Source organism: Oryctolagus cuniculus, chromosome 7 (assembly GCF_051225735.1).
Source record: "Oryctolagus cuniculus isolate XC-2025 breed Fujian yellow rabbit chromosome 7, ASM5122573v1, whole genome shotgun sequence".
NCBI classification, from domain to species: domain Eukaryota; kingdom Metazoa; phylum Chordata; class Mammalia; order Lagomorpha; family Leporidae; genus Oryctolagus; species Oryctolagus cuniculus.
Window position 1 is genome coordinate 60706671 of NC_142873.1, and position 20477 is coordinate 60727147.

A 20477-nucleotide genomic window follows, 5' to 3' on the forward strand; every position below is an offset into this window, starting at 1 on the left:
GAGGCCGGTCGTAGACACTCACGCTGGCTGGCAGTGCCTGCAGAAGCCAAGCTTGTAGTCTTCCTCCCTGAGGAGTGTGTGAGGGGCTGCCCTGGGCCCTCCAGCTCGTGACCCTCATTGCACTGAGGAGTTGTTCAGAGAAGTCCTGCGCCAACTCCTTGACCCCAGAAACATCAGACGTGATAAAACTGTTTTTATCATGATAAACATCGTGAGGAAAATGATTTTTATTACATTCTGTTGCTGTAACTATCCTGTTTTATTTTTAGCTGTTGTTATCTCTTACTGTGCCTGAGACATTAAAGTTCATCACAGTATTAAAGTTCAACACAGTCCACACGGCCTTTGGTAATCTCCATGGTTTCAGGCGTCCGTGTGGGCCTTGGAGCAGATCTGGGGTGGATTGGCAAGACTCCTGTCCTGTGTCTTCTTGGGTCTGTGTGCCCCTCCTGGCAGGAGGGTTGGCATTTCAACCAGAAACACTATCTGCAGCCAAAGGACTCATTGACCTGGAAGAGGGATTTTTCACACAGCAGGAAACTCTCTGGGAAATGCACAGGGAGTTTGTGGGGAGATCTGGAGTCACGCAAAACTCAGGAGGCGGCACCAACATGGCTGGCATGGAGCCTTCTGCGGAGGGGTCTTAAATAAATGTTTGTTCAACAAATTAACTAGGAAGGAGTAAGACAGGTGGTGGATTGGAGCATGACTGGGTTAAAATTTGGAGAGAGGTTTTCTCGCCATCTGCTGGCTGTTCCTGGAACAACACTTTCCTCTCCATGGCAGAAGATGGAGGTTCCTTTGGGGTGGTGGGCTGTATGTGTCTTCGATGGGGCAGCACCATTATAGACTGGGGGGGGGGACTCCCCCCCAGGGCCAGACCCCTGGAATCAGCACCCTCCCAGCCCTGCCTCCCCCCAGATGTGCCTCCATGCACCCCCTCCTGTGCTCTACTGACAGGGGTAGCCATCCTCACAGTGGGCAGAGCCTCACTCTCCTCACCTAGAAAAATCCATTGCACAAAGGACACTGCAAAGGTAGTGGTCGATCTGACATGTGGGCTCAGGCCTGCTGCAATGGCCAATGGGCTCCCATGCCCCCGTGTGCCTCCCGCCCCAGCCCTGCACTGCCAGGCCTCTGCCTGCTTAGGCTTTGCCCCACAGCTTCCCTCAGCTTCCCCCAGTCCCTCTGTCTTAGGCCCCAGGAGCAGGTAAGAAAGGCAAGCTTGAGTGGTTGGTAAGAACAGACACTTTATTGTACACCATGGTGAGGGAGAGAGGAAAGAGGGGCCCTGGGGGGTGACAGTGCCTCGTCCTCTCCCCTGGGCTGAGTGGTTCTGACCCAGGACTCTGATCAGCCATGGACTTGATCTGTTCTGAACCCAGAGTGATGGCCTGGCAAGTGTGCTTGGGTCTATACAAAGCAGAGCTTGTGATGAGAAGGGAGCCCGGGCTCTCTGCCCCCAGTACCAGGCATCAGGCCCCAGTAAAGGGACACCTGACCCCTGTGTTTCAATGCTGCACGCGGGGCAGGTGCAGTCCAACCTGTTCAGTCTTGCTTCTCTTTTCCACAGTGGGGAGTCCTCGGGCAGGGCGTGTGCAGCTGGGAGCAAGGGCAGAGAGCAGCCCCCTGCCTGGGGATACTGCAGGCCCGCACAGGGCCCAGGACCCCCAGCCTGTGGCCTATGCAGGCTGACTCAAGGGGCGCCCCTGGCACTAGGAAAGCAGCAGTCCGTGCAGATTTATTGCTGGAGGGTAGAAGCCACCCTCCCTGGCATTATCTAGTGTGCCCCACCTGTCTACTCCCCTTACCTCTGGCTCCCTGGGCCAGAAGCTGGTGACTGGGGCTGGAAGGCAGGCAGGGCCAGGGGTCAAGGGTCGGGGCACCCTTTTAGTCCTGGCCCTGTCCCTGCCCTGCCCATGTGGGGTGACACACGACCATGGCATCCCCTCTGCCTCCTGGTTTGCACTGCACGGACAGCACCAAAGCCAGTGGGGCTAGAGGGGACTGGGACAGGGACACAGGAGCCTGGCCCTCCCCGGCCACCTCCTGCCCCTCCAGGATCGCAGCAAGTTGGGTGCCCCCATCTGCCCTGGGCTCCCCTGAAGAACGAGTAGAGCTGTCCACTGAAGGGTCAAGACCGACCCTTTCCTCCCCAAGGGCAGCCTGTGAGTCCACTGGGAACAGCCAAAGGCATTTGGCCACTGCCTGCCAAGGCCCTCCTTCTGGTTTCTGGCACCTCCAGCGAGGTGGAAGGGGACTGGGAGACACTGAGTCACCAGCACAGAGTTCATGCCTCTCCCCATAGCAGGAGCTCCCCCGGGGGACCCCACGCTGAGGTCTCACCCTACCTGGCTGAGAGGAGGAAGAAGGGCAGGAAGGTGGTGAACACAGGGAGTCACAAATCAGCACCCTACACGTAGCCACACCCACATGTGCACACACCATACGCGCACACACACACGCACGCACGCACCCCAAGCTCTGGGCCCTACGTCTAACACATGGCAAAGATGCAGCCAGGACAGGGCCCGGCCCACGGCGAAGGCCTCAACAAGTGCAACAGAGCCCACAGTGAGCAAGCAGGTGGCCCCCGCCCAGCCTCTCCTGCAGGCTGGCGGCTGAGGCCCGGCCCAGCACACGCTACAAAATTAAAAATATATCAAATATACAATGAAAATAGATCTGTACAGCACTGAGGATGAAAATAGTTCACCAGCCACAGTATAATATTGGGTTTGTCATTTAACAGCATTTACACCCACATGTACAGATTGAATATACAATAGAAATAGAATATAGCGAAGAGTATACATAGCAGAGTCTCTCCCGCTGCCTTGCTTTTCCTGTTGCTAATTCTGCCGGGATTAGGCGTGGGGCCCGGTGGGAGGTGTTGGCAGGTGAGGGAGGGGCCCACAGCAGGAGACAGCGCTCCAAGGCAGTGTGGTGACCCTTTTCCCCTTCCCCAATACTCAGGATGGACAGGTGAGGCTGAGAGGGCTGGAGGGGGGAAGGAAGGTATGGGGGAAGGAGGAGCAGGGTGATGGGGGGGCACAAACCCTCCCGGGCTAGGCGAGTGGGGCAAGGGACTCTGGGCTGGGCCTCGTCTCTCCCTCCTGGTGCTGACAGAAGTCAGAGCCACAGCTGTGCCCTTAGTGAGGAGCCCCGGCCTGGCACTGGCCTGTGCTGGCCCTGCCCACCAGAGCTCTCAAAGGTGGAGCTGGCCTGTCTCCCCTCTCCTCTCCTTCCTTCTTCCCTTTTTAACTTCTTTCCTTCCTGTCTTCCTTCCCCCATCCATCCATCCATCGATCTATCCATCTACCTACCTACCCATCCATCCATCTACCCATTCATCCACCCACCTGTCCATCTGTCCATCCATCCATCCATCTGCCCACCCATACGTCTATCCATCCATCCATCCAGCCACCTGTCCATCCATCCATCAGCCCACCCATCCATCAACCCACCCATCCATCTGTCCATCCATCCATCTGCCCACCCATCCGTCTATCCATCCATCCATCCACCCACCTGTCCATCCATCCATCAACCCACCCATCCATCTGTCCATCCATCCATCAGCCCACCCATCCGCCTGTCCATCCATCCATCTATCTCTCCACAGATGCTTCCTCTCAAGTCAGGTTCTGAATCTTCCCAGACGCTCTCCAAGGGCAGCCCCTGCCCCAGGGGAGGCCCTGAAAGTATGAGTGAGTGAAGATGCTGCTAAGTGTAGTCCCCTGCAGGTGCCAGGCCTCGGGGCAGAAGCTGAACCTTTGGCCTGGGCAGCCTCCTGAGCACACAGCACTGCCCAGCGCAGGCGGGGGAGGCTTGGGAAACATTCCCAACGTGCTCGTGTGTCAGGTGCACACCGGGGGTCTGTGCTTGTGCAACAAGAAGAAAGGATGGGACCCCAAAATCTGTCTTTCCCCAGGAGTGAGGCTTCCTGGGATGAGCCCCTGAAAACTCCAGGACTCCCTGTTCCAGGGGAAGCTGCCACTAGAGAGAAAATGGGGCCTGGTGAGGGCAGGGGGCGTGTGCTTCACAGTTGTGCTGCAAAACATCTATGCTGTGCTCGGAACCATCACTCTGTGCTTTGGAAACCTCTCCTCTCTTGGGCTCCAGGCTGGGGGCAGGGACGGGGAGGAAGCCAAGCCCCCACCGAGGTGGGCAAGGACAGAACCTGGCTTCTGCACTCTGACTCTCCAGCCTGAGCCCCACCCCCTGGCACGCCCATCCCCACCCTCGGCCAGTTAAGCAGCCTCTCGGCCCAGGAGTAATCCAGCCAGGTATGGGCAGGGTGATGGTCCCTGTGCTCATCCCGGGCCAGCGGACACCTCTCTGCACCCCACCCCCCATCACAATGGCAGCTCAGGGGTCCCCTCCAGATCTGAGAACCACAAGTGGCAGGTGCAGGGAGAGGGAGAGGGAGAGGGTGGCGTGGCTCCTCAGGGGCCACTTGGAGCCCCGCCCCCACCTCCACTGGGAGCCAGGACTGCTGGACTGCCCACCTTGCATGGCTACAATTTGGTGAGAGGCCCTCAGTGGGGCAGATGGGTCAGGGGCCTGGATAAGGAACGGAGCTGCTCCCTGCCCCTGCTCAGGATTAGAGAGCAGGGTCTGCCAGAGCTGGGGTGGGCAATGGGGCAGGACAGCCCCCCTTTCCTTGGGCAGTGGGCCTGGTGCCCACATTGGAGGAAGAGACCAGGCCCACACAGGGGGGCAGGTTGGGCACGAGGGGAGAGGCAGTGGGGGCAGGATGGGGCAGTGGTCACAGCTCTGACTCAGGGGTGCCAGCCAGGAGGTAGCCGCTCCCGTAGCGTCCGTTGGGGTTGCCGCTGGTCTCCAGGGGTGACGCGCTGCCAGGCCCCAGATAGGAGCGGTGGGTGGGCATGGGGGAAGGCGCCTCGCTGGGCACCTTGCTGAGGATGAAGCGAGTCTCGTCGTTCTCCTCCAGGTTGGAGATGTCCTTCATCATGCGGCCCTTCTTGTAGGACACCGAGAGGGTGTTGGAGCCATCGGACAGCAGGTGGAAGTGCCGCAGCACGAACGCCACCGGGATGGGCAGTGTCGCCACGACGATCAGGGTGATCAGCAGCGCCATGGCCCAGTTGGGGAAATACAGGTAGCGCTCGGCAGCCTGGGGTTGCGGGGGGCGGTGGTGAGGGCTGCCCTGCCCTCGGTGCTGGGCCGGCCTCCACCTTCCCAGCCCCTCCGTGGCAGCCCCTCCCTGCCCTCACCCACACCCATCCACTCCCCTCCCCTCTCGCCATCCTGGCCTGGCGCCAGCAGACGGCAGTCATCGAAGGGGACCACTTGAGTTTAGCTGGTCACTTTGGTCTCTACACCTGTAAGACGGGCAGGCAATTCCTTCCTCTCTCTCTCTCTCTCTCTCTCTCTCTCTCCCTCCCTCCCTGTGTCAATCTTTCTGAGCCTCAGTTCCCCCACTGGAGCTACAGGAATAATGCCATCTCTCTGTGAGTTGGTAAAAGATCACAGATTCAGTGTGCAAAGCCTCTGGCAGGACCTGCCATGTGGCAGCTGCCCTGTCCCTGCCCCCGTCGCGGAGAAGCCTGGGAAGACGAGGGTCCCGGTCCTCACCTCCTCCCTGATCCAGGCACTGTAGCCAGGGGGTGTGACGCCCAGCTGGATGATGCTGGCTGTGGTGAGCACAGCCATGCACAGTGGAGACACAAACTTCCACATGTAGTAATAGAAGCGGTAGGGCCGGAAGCCCAGCATCTCCGTCAGCTCCTGCATGAACCTGCCGGGCACAGCAGAGGGACCCACAGTCAGCATCTCCACCATGCACCTCACTCTTCCCCTATAGCCTCCTCCCGCTGAAAGCCTTCAGTGGCTAGTCCCTCCCACCCCAGCCTCGTCTGTTCCTCGCAGTCAAGTTGTAGAGCCTGGCTGGCCCCGGAAGGCTCTGCTATCCTCCCTGGCCTTCTGTGACTACATCACACCCGCTCTACCCAGAGATGTGATAACCACAGGTCAGACCCACCAGGTCCTCAGGCTCCCTCACAGCGACCTGGTGCGAGACTCCCCCTGCTGGAGAAGGGGTAAAATTGCACCTTCCAAGTCTGCAGCGGTTTCTAACCATGGGGTGGGAGGGAAAAGTCCTGGGGGCATGCAGGCTGTGTGCACTTGAAGAGCAAAAAATAATGATAATAACAATAATAATCATCTTTACCTCAATTACAGCTAACTGAAATCTAGCATTGCTCTCCAAACTATGTACAGACAACCACAGTAGTAGTAACTGCACCTGCAACTTTGTCACCAATACATCAAATCACAGGACAATTGTTGAACACCTAGAGACATCATGTATGCACATCACTGTTTCAAAATCCCCATTGTTATTAGACCCACACCTACAAATTGTCGCTTTAGCCAGTAAAAATAAAGTACCATATCTGGGTTTTTAAATGGCATTTTGCTACTCGCTTCACTGTGATTGGTATCCATGGGAGTTGCTTCTAGAACCCCCAGGGGACATGAGAATCTGAGGGTGCTGAGCCCCTGTACAGACCCCCACACGTCCTCCCAGACACTTAGTTTAAACCGTCTCTAGGTTGTCTGTGGCACCTGGCACAAGGCCAAGGCTCTGAATCGTTTGTTCTGCTGTGCTGTCGCAGGAGTAGCAACCAACCAAACAGTCCATGCACACTCAGAACAGATGCAGCGTTACGATTTGGACCAGAGGACCCGTGGTTGGTTGGATCCATGGGTGAGGAGCCTGTGGATGGAGAGGGCAGGTGCAATTCTCCGTGTGCTCCTGCATACTGTGCCTCATGCGTTCACCCTGGTGTTCTGAGCACAGGCACCGGGGCTGCAGCAGGTGGCTGAAGGTGTCTTTCAGGGAGCCAGAGCCCATCCCAGCAAGGTGCTGCCCCCCACCCCGGCTCCCAGGGTGCACTCAGGGGACAGATGGTTTTCTTAGCACTCCCTGTCCTGCCTGCTCCCTCCTGGGAAGCAGGGAGCTCCCATGGCCAGCCCTGATTCCAACACCAGGTTCAGACATCCTGGAGAGTCACTGGGCCAGTGAGCCCCCAAGAGGCCAAGGACGGCCCAGACTGAGTGAATTGGTGAGTTGGAGGGGCCTGGGCCTTCAGCTTCCAGAGGCACAGATTTGTCCTTGAATGAGGCAAGGAGCTGATGGCGAGTGGAGGTCTGCCCCACGCTCAGGCCATGAGAGCGACCCCTTCTTAGGGCTGAACCCTCCTAGCCTCCATGGCCCCAAACCTGGGACAGAGGCCACGCCTACAAATTGTGACTCCAGGGGCAGGTGCTGCTTGAGACGCCAGCATCCTACATTGGATTCCTGAGTCCTGGCTGCTCTGCTTCCAACCCAGGTCCCGGCTAATGCCCCTGGGAAGGCAGCAGAGGGTGGCCCAAGTCCTTGGGCCCCTGCACCCATGTGGGAGGGACACCTGGATGGGGTTCCTGGCTCCTGGCTTTAGCCTGGCCCAGCCCTGGCTGGTGTGGCTATTTGGCGAGTGAACCAGCAGGTAGAAGATTCTCTCTCTCTCTCTTTTAAATCAACAAATGCTTTTTAAAAATTGTGGGGGCCAGTGCTGTGGCAGAGTGGGTAAAGCCGCTGCCTACAGTGTCAGCATCCCATATGGGCACCAATTCGAGTCCCACCTACTCCACTTCCACTTCTGACCCAGCTCTCTGCTATGGCCTGGGAAAACAGTAGAAGATGGCTCAAGTCCTTGGGCCCCTGCACCTACATGGGAGACCTGGAGGAAGCTGTTGGCTCCTGGCTTCGGACAGGCACAGCTCCAGCCATTGCAGCCAATTGGGGAATGACCAGTGGATGGAAGACCTCTCTCTCTCTCTCTCTCTCTCTCTCTCTGCCTCTCCTCTCTCTGTGTAACTCTGACTTTCAAATAAATAAATAAATAAATAAATCTTTTAAAAATTGTGAATCTCTGGGGTTGGCTCTGTGGCATAGTGGGCCAAGCCTCCGCCTGCAGTGCTGGGATCCCTTATGGGCTCTGGTTCAAGTCCCGGTTGCTCCACTTTCGATCAAGATCTCTGCTGTGGCCTGGGAAAGCAGTGGAAGATGGCCCAAGTCCTTGGGTTCCTGCATCCACATAAGACCCAGAAGAAGCTCCTGGTTCCTGGCTTTGGATTGGCTCAGCTCCAGCCATTGTGGTCATTTGGGGAGTGAACTAGTGGATGGAAGACCTTTCTCTCTCTCTGCCTCTCTGTAACTCTGCCTCTCAAATAAAATAAATTTAAAAATCTTTTTAAAAAACTTGTGAATTGTGCTGCCGACGTCTATGAGATCTTTGAGGGCAGGATCTTCTTGCGCAGCTGCCAAGTGCTCAGCGAGCGCTACAGAATTCTGCAGGGAGCTGGCACCTGGGGCAGGCGCCCGGTTATCTACAGCGATTTGAGATGATGCCAGAGCCAGAACCCAGGATTCCCAGGCCCTCTCGCTGCCTCTCCTTGGCCTTGGCCAGTCGCGTCCGCTCTCCAAACCTCAGCTTCCCGAAGTGATCTAGAAGGGCACTTTGGGCTCGGCCTCTCTGATTCTATGGCTGCCCGTCCCCTTCACAGGCAGCCCTGTGGACACAGGGCCCACCAGGGAGTCCTCACGGGACGACCCCTCCACCGGCCCCTCCTCCTCGCTCCCTGCGCCCCTTACTTCTTGGTGCCGTAGATCCAGGCCACAGCGATGTTCTCAAGGATGACGATGACAGTGAGCGGCAGGGTGGCCGAGTAGTCGTCAAACATGGTGACGAAGTAGTTTCCGGAGCGCTGGACGAACAACAGCCCCACGAAGAATGCAAAGACACAGCAGCCCACTACAGAGAGCCGGGGAGGCCGGTGTAGGGGCAAAGGTGCGGGGTGGGCGGGGCCCCAGGACAGCCCTCCCCCAGCAGGCCTGCAGCCCACCCTCCAGCAGCCGAGCCCTGCACAGGGATTCCCAATCGGCTGGGCAGACAGCACCCTAAAGAAGGCTTTGTCTCTCCTGTCTTCTCCCATGCCCCCCTGCCCCGAGCACAGGGCCTGGCCCATAGCAGGTGCTCCACTTCATGCTCCATTTCATTTAAATGATTCATCTGATGGTTTCCAGTCTTTTTCTCCACCTGGAGAAACCAGTCCCCGACACAGGTGAGGGGCAGCCCCACCTGGAGCCCAGATCAGCCCATGTGGGGCTGCCTAGGCCTGGGAGTGATAGAGGTACAAGGCTGGTGCTAAGACAGGGCACCGTGCCCTTGGAGAGAGGGCGAGTGAACCCTGGACCAAGCCCTGTCTCCTGGCTCCGATTTGGCTCAGATTTCCAAGCGGCTTCCTCCCCCTGGCTCTGCAGGGCTCGTGCCAAGGGGGCCCAGCCAGTTCTGGGGCATGGCCCGGTCAGAACCCAGTCTTTCTACAGGGAGAGCCGCAGCCTGGCCGTTGCCCAAGGGGGCAGCCTGCAGGGAGGGGTTACCTGTGAACATCTCCTTGGGCACCTTGAAGGTGTCGATGATGGGCGTGGTGATGCCCGCCATGGTCCCGATCATGCTGCCCAGGCCCAGGTTGATGAGCATCAGGAAGAACATGACTGACCAGAACGGGGAGGCGGGGAAGTGCGTCATGGCCTCGGTGAAGGCGATGAAAGCCAGGCCTGTGCCCTGCACGGACTGAGGGTGGGGCAGAGTGAGGGCAGCCCCTCCCCAGGACCCTTGCCCCTTCCCTCGCCCTCAGAGCTTCAGAAGTCAACACTCCCTCTCCCAGAGGGAGCCCCACCTCCACCTGAATCCCACTGGTTTTGGCCAGTGGGTCTCAAACTCCGGCGGGCAGCAGAATGCCCTGGGCAGAGCCTGCGCCCAACTTAGGAGTCTCCCAGAGGGGCCGGCGTAGCAAAGCAGGGTGAGCAGCATCCCATGTGGGCACCAGTTCGAGTCCCGGCTGCTTTGCTTCCCATCCAGCTCCCTGCTAATGCTCCTGGGAAAGCAGCAGAGGACGGCCCAAGTGCTTGGGCCCCTGCTACCCATGTGGGAGACCCAGATGGAGTTCTGGGCGCCTGACTTCTGCCTGGTCCAGCCCTGGGTTCTTGTGGCCATTTGGGGGGAGTGAACCAGCAGATGGAAGAGCTCTGTCTTTCCCTCTCTCTGTAGCCCCACCTTTTAAGTAAATAAATACATCTTAAGAGTCTTCCTGGGGTATCTGGAATCTACAGGTTGCACAAAGACCCTGGGATGACTCAGAAACCTGCTCAGCTCAAAATCTTCCTTCTCCAGGATGTCTTCCCTGATTGCTCCAGCCACACTGCGCTCACTCCCAGCTCTGAGCTTCTGAACTCCAGACAGTACTGCAGTGATGGCTCCAATAACTGGGTCTCTACCACCCCTGTGGGAGATCTGGATGGAGCTCCTGGCTCCCGAGTTCCAGCAGCCCCTGGGGCCCCTGGGAGTGAGCCAGCAATAGGGAGTGTGTGATTGCTCTCTCTTTCTCTCCAGCTCTCAACTAAATCCATCACATTCCAAACACAAAAGTGATGCCTGGGTCTCATCCCTAGAAAGTTGATTTGGTGGTTGTGGGTGTTGAGGTTGAATAAAGCACAGCCAAGGTGGACGGCCACGGCTTCAACACTTGGGCCACCACGGCCCTCCCTGCCGTCCCATGAAGCCAGTGACCTTGGGGGACGGTGTCCCAGCCGGGTGAGTGTGGAATTCCCGAGGCCTTGATGCAAAGCAAGGGGACCCTGGGATGGGCTCTTCTGCTCTCGATCCCCTGGGAAGACGTCAGGGGCTCAGGGTGCAGCCCCCCAGCACAAGGTCGGTGCTGGGTCGGTGGAGCTAACTTGTCATAGCACTCAAGCTTCGGCTCAAGGACAGCAGATTCCCCCGGAACAATGGAGAAGGGTGGGGCTGGCCCAGTCTGATGTGAGCTGGCTCCGCCCCCTGTGGGCCCTGGCTCCAGCCAGGTCTCCAGAACCTTCCGGGTGCAATACAAATAGCAGGTGGCCACAACTGGGCCTAGTGTGAAAGACAAGGCAGCTTCTTCTGGCCCCAGCTCAGGGGCTCAAGGTCACTGGGGCAGTGGGTACGGCTGGGGGAGGGGCAGAAGTATGAAGGGGACCAGACTGCCTGGCCTCGAGCTCCGGCCCCTCCACTGGAGACTGTGATCGAACCCCTCCACTTCTAGGCCACTCATGTGTCAGACAGAAAGAACTGAAATGACAGAGCCAGTTGTCAGGAGGGTCAAAGGGCAGACACTTTGCGCATAGTGACCATGGCAGTGAGTGACAGGTGCACAGGAAGCCAGTTCAGTGAAAAGGGTGGTCACTGCATGCAAACTGTCACTCCTCGTGAGACCCACGCGTACCTCGGGCTTGGGCTTTGGCCGGCACCTCGCCTTCCTCCCACCCGCCCTCGGGACACACAGTAGTCCCGTGGGACTCCCTGTGAGTCAGCGTGGCCTGTCCTGTGAAGGGCGGTCTGTGCCCTCACCTTGTCCAGCTCGTCCTCCAGGAGGCAGGGGTCCAGGCCCAGGGCTGAGAACTGGCCCTCCTTCACGGTCTTGATGACGTTGTACATCTCCGCGTAGTCCTTGGTGGTCAGGTGCGAGAAGTTGACGTGGGGCGGGATGAGGTCCCGGCTCAAGACGTTGGAGTTGAGGTACCCCAGGATCTTCTCGGCATTCCTGCAGCGTGAAGCGGGACAGAGCCAGGTGAGACAGTGTGGGGCAGGGTGGGGGGAGGGAGGTGAGCCACCAGAGGTACCCCCAGACACCCAGGCGGGACCCCCACGGGCCAGGCACAGAGCCATCTCTGAACGTGTGGTCCAGGGCTGGAGACGGAGGCTGCTCCTGCAATGTCCACCTGTCAGCCCCACCCCCCCGGGGGGGGGCTCCTCCCTCCATGCACCGCCCACCTGAGCGTGGGGTGTGGGGGCACCTACTCGACCACACACTTCTCGTTCATGATGTTGGCCTTGAAGCCCAGCACAGCGAACACCACGAGGGTGGCCAGCACCGAGGTGAAGAAGTTGATGAAGGACACCAGGGCGGCGTCGAAGTGGCAGTTGTTGTCCTGCTTGTTGTAGCTGGAGAAGGCAATGACGCCGCCGAAGCCCAGCCCCAGGGCGAAGAAGACCTGTGTGGCCGCCTCCCGCCACACCTGCGGGTCCAGCATCTTGTCCAGCTGGGGGGAGGGGGAGGGAAGAGACACAGAGGTGATGGCCCTATCCCGCTGGGGTGGGGGTCCCGCCGCACCCCCTTCCTCAGCCTCAGCAGGGTTCAGAGGCAGCATGGCAGAGCGCCGAGCTCCGGCCGTGTGACCCTGGCTTTCACCTAAGTCCTCAGCTTCCCCCTGCGAGAGACACAGGGGACAGGAGTGCCAGCTGCAGACGCCTCAAGGTGAGGCCCAGGGAGGAGGAGGATACACGCCAAGTGCATACGCGGTGAGATCTCCACGCATCTCAACTGCCGTCATCACTGACTGTGAACTTGCCGCCCAAGGACCATGGTCAAGGCCATCACCTGTGGCTGAGCAGTGCACAGCTCTCGGGAGAGCCTTTCTCCTAGACTGTGTCATGAATGGTGCCTCCCGGAGTTGCACAGTGAGCAGCCCAAACAACAGTGCATGACAGCTCAGAGCCCAGACACACTGACACCTCCCTGCCCCAGATTGTGGGGTAATACACACACACCCTTCTCCCTTCTTCCGGTCTCATCTCTCTTTTCCTGGCACAAAAAAAAGGGGGGGGCCCAAGATTCATTCTCACACGTCCACATGCTCCAGGTCACAGACCCGCCCCTCCGACTCTGCTCCAAGCACAGAACCCAGACACTGCCAGAGAGAGGCGGCTGCCGGCCAGGCCCCCACTGCCCTCAGACCTGAGGACAGCTGGGGCCCCAGCACCTGTAGCGCATGCATTAGCTCCCAGAGCCCTTTTGCATCCACTTCCTTTTCCCTGCTTGTTCCTCGAGGGCAGCAGAGGCAGCAGGTGCCGGCGCTCCGGAAGTTCCGGTCTAGCTGGAGAGATGGACGCTGCTTAAATGATCCCACAAATAGACACTAAGTTGTGACGAGGGCTGTGACGGCCAAGCACGCAGTGCCCATTGTGGAGAGCCTGTCCGGGGCTCGGAGAGGAAGGATCCTGGAGCTGGCACCTGGCAGGTGATGGAAGCCGGGCCACCAGGGAGGGAAGAGGCAGGGGCCGGGGTCGCTGCAGCAGTGAGGATGGGTGGGGTGGCACAGAGGAGGCAGGGGAGGCGGAGGGAGGGCTTGCATGGATCCTTGTCTCCACTCCCAAAAAGACCACTTAATCCGGGAAACCAGCGAGGGGTCTGAAGGAGGGACACATTCAGACGTGCATTTCCTAAAGCAGAGATGCTGCAGGAGCGCAGAGGGAGGGGTCCGGGGGGAGACAATGGTGGTTTTGGTTTTGCCTAGGCTCCAGCAGTACTGAGGGAGAGGCTTTAGCAAGAAAAACCAAGAAGGTAAGGACTGGCACTGTGGTATAGGTTAAGCCTCTGCCTGCAGCACCAGGATCCCATATGGGCACCGGTTTGAGTCCCGGCTGCTCCAGCTCTCTGCTATGGCCTGGGAAAGCAGTAGAAGACAGCCCCAATGCTTGGGTCCCAGCACCCATGTGGGACACCTGGAAGAAGCTCCTTCTGGCTTCGGCCTGGTCCAGCCCCGGCCACTGTGGCAATTTGGAGCATGAACCAGCAGACAGAAGATATCTCCTCTCTCCTTCTCCCTCTGTATCTCTGATATTCAAATAAATAAATCTTAAAAAAAAAAAAAAAGAACAAGAAGGTCTTGGGAATGGGCTGGAAGAGAGGGATGCTGGGGAGGGAGGGGCCAAGGCAATGGCCACATTTCTGGCCTGCACACCTGGGCAGGTTTTGATGGGAGTAGTGGCAGAGGAATGGGTATGTGGACATGAAAGAGAAAGATCAAGACATTAGTTCTTGGGACCAGCATTGTGGCATAATGGCTTAAGCCACGGCGGCTTGCAGCTCCTAGCTGCTCCACTCCCACTAATGCATCTGAGAAAGCAGCAGAAGACGGCACAAGTACTTGGACCCCTGCCACCCATGTGGGAGACCCAGATGAAGCTCCTGGCTCCTGGCTTGGTCCTGGCCCAGCCCTGGCTGTTGTGGCCATTTGAGGAATGAACCAGCAGATGGAAGATTCTGTGTCTCTGTCTCTCTTCCTCTCTCTCTAACACTTTCAAATAAATAACTATTTTAGTTAGTTCCTGCAGGGTGAGCTGAATGGGTCTTCAGGACATTTGGAGGTGATGCTGAGTCTGCAGTGGGCTGGGCTACGGGTGTAACTGGCCAGCAGCGGGAGTGCTGGCGGGAAGAGAGCTGACTGCGGATGTAGAGCAGGGAGAAGCAGAGCCTCGGGCCCAGGTCCGAAGGGAAGAGGAAGAGTCTTCCGCAAGGGAGGAAGGAAGGCCGCAACAGGGGGCAGGAGGCAGCCCCGAGTGGGCTGCGCGGCGGGAGAGGCAGGGCTGCCCAGGCAAGAGCCACAGACAGTACAGGAGGGAGGGAGACAGCAGCCAGGAGGTCTCCGGCGGGCTCAGCGGAGGGGCCACGGTCAGAGGGGGTGAGGAGAGGATGCGAGCAAGAGGAACAGGGCGGGGGCCGTGCGGGCCAGTGCTGGGAGATGCCAGCCTCGTGCTGGGAGGGAACTGGGCGTGGTCAGGAGGCAGCTGTGAGACCCAGGAAGGGCTGCTCTGGCCGTGTTGTCTTGCTTTTAGTGGGGTGACAGGGCCGCATGCAAACATGGATGGAGGACAAGGACACGGTGGCGGTCGGCAGTGGTGGTGGGGGGTTGTCTTCCACGAGAGACCCTGGGGTTGCTCATTTGAGAGAAGTGGGGGCGGGGACAGGATGGGGTATGTCTGCACGTCTGGATTCTGTCTGGAGCCTGACTCTCAGGAGCTTCCGCTTGTGGCTTCTGTGTCCCCATGAAGCAGGAGGTGGAGTCATGTGCTGGGACAGGGTAGGGGGGGTGGGAAGGGGGTCAGGGAGCTCAGGCCACAGTGGCCATCTGAAGGGTCCAGCAAAGCCTGGGAGAGCCCAGCGGCCAGGGAAATGCGGCTGGGCTGACCGGCGCCACTGTGCAGGGCCTGAGGCCCCGTGGCTTGCACAGTGAGAGCTGGTGTTTAAGGTAAGGCGAGGGGCCGGTGCTGTGCTGCAGTGGGTTAGGCAGGTGCTGTGGACACCCACATCTCAAATCTGAGAGCGGTGGGAGTTCTCACTGCTCTGCTTCTGATCCAGCTTCCTGCAATGCTCCTGGGAAGGAAGCAGCTGATGGGTCAAGTGCTTGCCACCCACACGGGAGACCCAGGTGGAGTTCACACTTCCTTTTTTTTTTTTTTTTTTATTTATTTTGACAGGCAGAGTGGACAGTGAGAGAGAGAGACAGAGAGAAAGGTCTTCCTTTGCCGTTGGTTCACCCTCCAGTGGCCGCCGCGGCCGGCGCGCTGCGGCCGGCGCACCGCGCTGATCCGATGGCAGGAGCCAGGAGCCAGGTGCTTTTCCTGGTCTCCCATGGGGTGCAGGGCCCAAGCACTTGGGCCATCCTCCACTGCACTCCCTGGCCACAGCAGAGAGCTGGCCTGGAAGAGGGGCAACCGGGACAGAATCTGGCGCCCCAACCGGGACTAGAACCCGGTGTGCCGGCGCCGCTAGGCGGAGGATTAGCCTAGTGAGCCGCGGCGCCGGCCCGAGTTCACACTTCTGATTACAGCCCCAGCCGTTGTGGCCATTTGCAGAGTGAACCCATGGATGGAAGATTCACTCTCTCTCTCACTCTTTCTCACTCTCAGTCTTTCAAACAAACAAATAAATAATTAATCTTTATAAAAATGTGTAGTCCCTGGCTTCACACAGAGCAGGATTGTACATTCTGATTTTTTTAAAGAACTTCATCTGGGTCTCCCATGTGGGTGCAGGGGCCCAAGTACTTTTTTCCACTGCTTTCCCAGGTGCATTAGCAGGGAGCTGGATGGGAAGTGGAGCAGCTGGGACTCAAACCAGTGTCCATTTGGACTTCTAGCGTCACAAGCAGCATCTTCACCCATTACGTCACAGTGCCGGCCCCAGGGCTGTGCTTTTTAAGGTAAGATGAAAGCTATCGTCTTTACAAAAGTGACATGGGCCACAGTTCCTTATCTAGAAGCCCGGGAGCCAGACTGGCTTTGGAATGCAGGCTTTTGTTTCTAATTTTATTTTAGAATAGATAATATGGCTCATATGCCACCTGATTATCTAACACCCCCGGCGGGGCTGGGGCAGCCCCCGGTTATCAGACACATCAGGATTTTGCTGCGGATATGAATATTCACACCCAGTGCAGCAACAAACTCCATAAATAGCTGCACATCTGCACGGGTCATTTTGTTTCCAAATGAGTCCAGGGGTGGGGGGGAACCAAACCAAGCCAACTTGTGTTTTTTCAGGGTGATTTGGATTTGGCATTGTGGGTAAGGAACCAGGGGCCTGTACTGCATCTAATAGAAACGCGGAGACTATAGAAAAGGAGACAAACACAGTCCCACCAGGACAGAGGTTCTGTAACTTCCCTAAAAATTGTGCCCCCAGAAGGTCTCTAGAAATGGGCGGAGGGGCAACGCGTGCCTGGGTGCCACTGGTGATCACAGGTGCCAATCACGGCTGGGCCCTGGCCACTTCTCTTAGCCTGGACACCAGGACATGGCGGGAGAGCTCTGGGCAGCCGGGTGAGTCCCACCGAGCAGGAAGTACCGGAACTGGGAGGAGGGCAGGTTGAGATGGACCAGCTCTGATCATGTCGCTTGCACGATGAGAGTGACGGCTCCCCTCTGCCCTCTGGAAAATCACTGGCACTCCTCTGTGTTCTCCACACTCTAAAGGCAGGAGCTTCCTCCTCTTCAGAGGCACCAGGGTCCTGCACACGACTCGCCTCTGCCCAGGCTGTCCCCTCCACCTTGAATCCCCTTCCTCCAGCTCACTTCCAGTGAACGCCTCTATTTCTCAAAATGCAGCGGACTGTCACCTCGTCCTTGAGGCTTTTATCACCCTGTTTTTGAGGCTTTCGTGGACGGCCTCTGGCAGAGCTAGTCCTGGATCCCGGTCTCACCCAGCTTGACTTCAGCACTTACAGCACAGGTTTCTGTGTCTGACTTTTCAACACTGTGCTTGGGGGTGGGGCTTCTAGCACATGAAAGAGAAGGAGAGTGGGAAGCTAGAGAGAGAGACAGACAGACAGACAGACAGACAAAGCCGACCTGTGTCCTCAAGGTTTGAGCAGAGCAGGAAGGACCAGACAATCGGCAGTGGGTTTGTACACATGCTGCGCTGAGATCTGATCTTTTAGAACAAGATCTATAGCACTCTAAAGTTCTACTTTCTGAGGCCGGGGCTGTGGCGTAGTGGGCTAAGCCTCCACCTGCAGCACCGGCATTTCATTTGGGCGCTTGTTCAGGTCCCGTCTGCTCCTCTTCTGATCCAGCTCTCTGCATATGGACTGGGAAAGCAGTGGGAGATAACACAAATGCTTAGGCCCCTGCACCCACGAGGGAGACCTGGAAGACGCTCCTGGCTCCTGGCTTCAGATCAGCTCAGCTCCAGCTGTTTCAGCCATCTGGGGAATGAACAAGCAGACGGAGGACTTTTCTCTCTGACTCTCCCTCTCTGTGTCTGTAGCTCTACCTCCCAAATAAACAAATAAGTAAATCTTTTATTAAAAAAGTTCTACTTTCTAAAACATGAATACTTTAATGCTGGCTTTTCTCTCCTCTCTCTGGTAATTATTTCTTTTTTGATGTACATCAAACACATTGGAGTCCAGACTACCTGTGTGAGCCAAACACTTGCCATCACTGGGATGACTTTTTTTTTTTTTTTTGATAGGCAGAGTGGGCAGTGAGAGAGAAAGACAGAGAGAAAGGTCTTCCTTTGCCATTGGTTCACCCCACACACACACACAATGGCTGCTGCAGCTGGCGCCCTGCGCTGATCCAAAGCCAGGAGCCAGGTGCTTCTCCTGGTCTTCCATGCGGGTGCAGGGCCCAAGCACTTGGGCCATCCTCCACTGCACTCCCAGGCCACAGCAGAGACTGGCCTGGAAGAGGGACAACCGGGACAGAATCTGGCGCCCCGACTGGTACTAGAACCCGGGGTGCCGGTGCCGCAGGCGGAGGATTAGCCTATTGAGCCGTGGCGCCACCATCACTGGGATTCTTAGCACTACCTAAACCTAGAGCCAGGATGTGGATCCGATCCTTGGACCCACGGCTGCTCAGGGACAAAGTTCAAACATGGAGGCAGCCACACCAGGAAGAACAGCACAGCCCCAAAGCATGCCATCAGAGCTGGCCCCGCAGCCTGGGGTATTTCTCAGAGGACAGGGCGGAACTGCCACATCAGCAACGACGTGGGGTAGAAACAAATGGTTTTCGTTCGGACTGTTTTTCCACTTTTAAAAATTATGGACTATTTAGTGTGAAAAGTGAAAGGAGAAGGTAATGAACTCGCATGGGCCCATCACTCAGCTTCAACACCTGTCACACGTGGCCCACCTTGTTTCTGCCATGTTCCACCCTAGACTATTATGACGACTGTTCGTGGAACCAGTGGATCCGGATGTGAGATTAGTGAGGCCCCACCCAGGAGAACCCCCGAGAGCCCTCGCGCTCGGTCTCTGAGCGCAGCCCCTCACTTCCTGCCCGCATCTTGCTGGTGGAGCTGAATGCAAAGACCCAATGCAGTTGTGGGGAAAACAGAGTCAGGCACCCCTTGTTCCTCGAATTTAAAGGGGGCTCTTCCCAGGACCCCTGGGGGCACAACATCCACAGGTGTTAACAGAGGATGAACCCATGGCCAGACGTCGTGCTGCACGTCCCTTCCAGACATCGGGCTGTGACTGCAAGAGAAGCGATGGGAAATCAGCTTTGCCCACAGAAGGTAAGACGCAAGGTGCCCGCTCTGGAGCACCGCGGCGCTTCCTGCCATTTCTGGGGTGTGACGGCTGAGTCACTTCCTCCCGCGGGGGAGCAAGGTGCTCCACGGCATTTGACTCACGGGCCGGAAGATGCTTTTGGAATCCACCAGCAGCGGCTGGGCCCTCGCCCGAGCCGGCACGTGACGATGACACACACCTCACTTCTCGGCACTGCTGCAGCGCCTGCTAACGTACAGCCTTGGGCCACGAGACGCCAGACGGCACTGCAGTGCCGGGCTCCCGCTGCCCTTCACAAGGGACAGGATAAGAATAGCAAACGCTCATCACGCACCCTGCTGACAACCGCGCCGGAGGTGCCAGCGCTGCCATCCTGCACCTGAGGAAGCTCAAGCCCTGTCCACCGCCCAGTGCTGAGTGATGAGCTGGGCTCTGAAGAGGTGGGCTGGGCCACCTTACCCTCCTGCCCAGAGACCCTCATTCTGCCAGCTGGGAGTCCCAGAAGTTCCACCAGTAACCCCCACGCCTGAGGGAACCCACCTTTCTCTCCCAGGGTTAACGCACACCTGGCACCTTGCCCCTTGCCCCAGACACCCCATGCCCCTTCCCAGACAGAACCAGGACATCAGCAAAGCTGCACATGCCAGCAACAGATGCACATACATGCATTACATGTGTGTGTGTGTGTGTGCGTGTGTGTGGCTGCCACCTTGGGGGTGTGTCTCCAGCCTTGACACTTTCTTACATGCCGAGTGAAGGATGCACAGGGCCCCAGAGCTCCGGCAAGCTGCCTGCTCTGCCCTTGCCTCATCCCTGCAGCCCGACCTCTCTGTGAAATGGCCATGATATGAATGCCTGCCTCTAGGGTCGGTCGGTGGTTTAAATGCACTAATATGTGGAGGGTGCTTCTAACAGCCCCTGGCACACAGACAGCTCTATTCATTGTAAAACCAACGAGTGTCTAAGTACCTCGCTGCTTTCAGGGATGCTCAAATATGGACAACTGGGGCCAGGGTTGTGACACAGTGGGTTAAGCTGCCACTTGTGATGCCTCCATGCCATATATCAGAGAGCCAGTTTGAGTCCCAGCTGCTCTGCTTCCGATCCAGCTTCCTGCTAATGCACCTGGGAAGGCAGTAGGAGATGGCACAAGTACTTTTTAAAAAAGATTTATTTGAAAGGCAGAGTTGGGGTGGCGCTGTGGAGTAGTGGGTAAAGCCGCCGCTTGGAGTGCCAGCATCCCATACGGTTGCAGTCCCTGCAGCTCCACTTCCGATCCAGCTCTCTGCTGTGGCCTGGGAAAGCAGTGGAAGATGGCCCAAGTCCTTGGGCCCCTGTACCTACATGGGAGACCTGGAAGAAGCTTCTGGATCCTGGCTTTGGATTGGCCCAGCTCCAGCCATTGTGACCATTTGGGGAGTGAACCAGTGGATGGAGGACCTCTCTCTCTGCCTCTATGTAACTCTGCCTTTCAAATAATAAATAAATAATTATTTTTAAAAAGAACTGATTAAAAAGATTTATTTGAAAGGCAGAGTTATGGGAGCCAGGAGTTGGTGGG

General features: G+C 57.5%; 1 protein-coding gene across 2 annotated transcripts in view; it reads right to left on the reverse strand.

The window, feature by feature from the left end:
* Window positions 1-1230: 1230 nt before the first annotated feature.
* SLC6A17 (solute carrier family 6 member 17) overlaps window positions 1231-20477 on the reverse strand; it is a 54021-nt gene continuing 34774 nt past the window's right edge. For both annotated transcript variants that reach the window (XM_008264719.5, XM_089337003.1), the window contains exons 7-12: window positions 11913-12154; window positions 11463-11655; window positions 9458-9650; window positions 8669-8828; window positions 5605-5767; window positions 1231-5143 (exon numbers count right to left, since the gene is read on the reverse strand). In XM_008264719.5, coding sequence (XP_008262941.2) covers window positions 4775-5143; window positions 5605-5767; window positions 8669-8828; window positions 9458-9650; window positions 11463-11655; window positions 11913-12154 — 1320 coding nt within the window. In that variant the 3' untranslated portion in view covers window positions 1231-4774. The remainder of the gene's footprint in view (window positions 5144-5604; window positions 5768-8668; window positions 8829-9457; window positions 9651-11462; window positions 11656-11912; window positions 12155-20477) is intronic.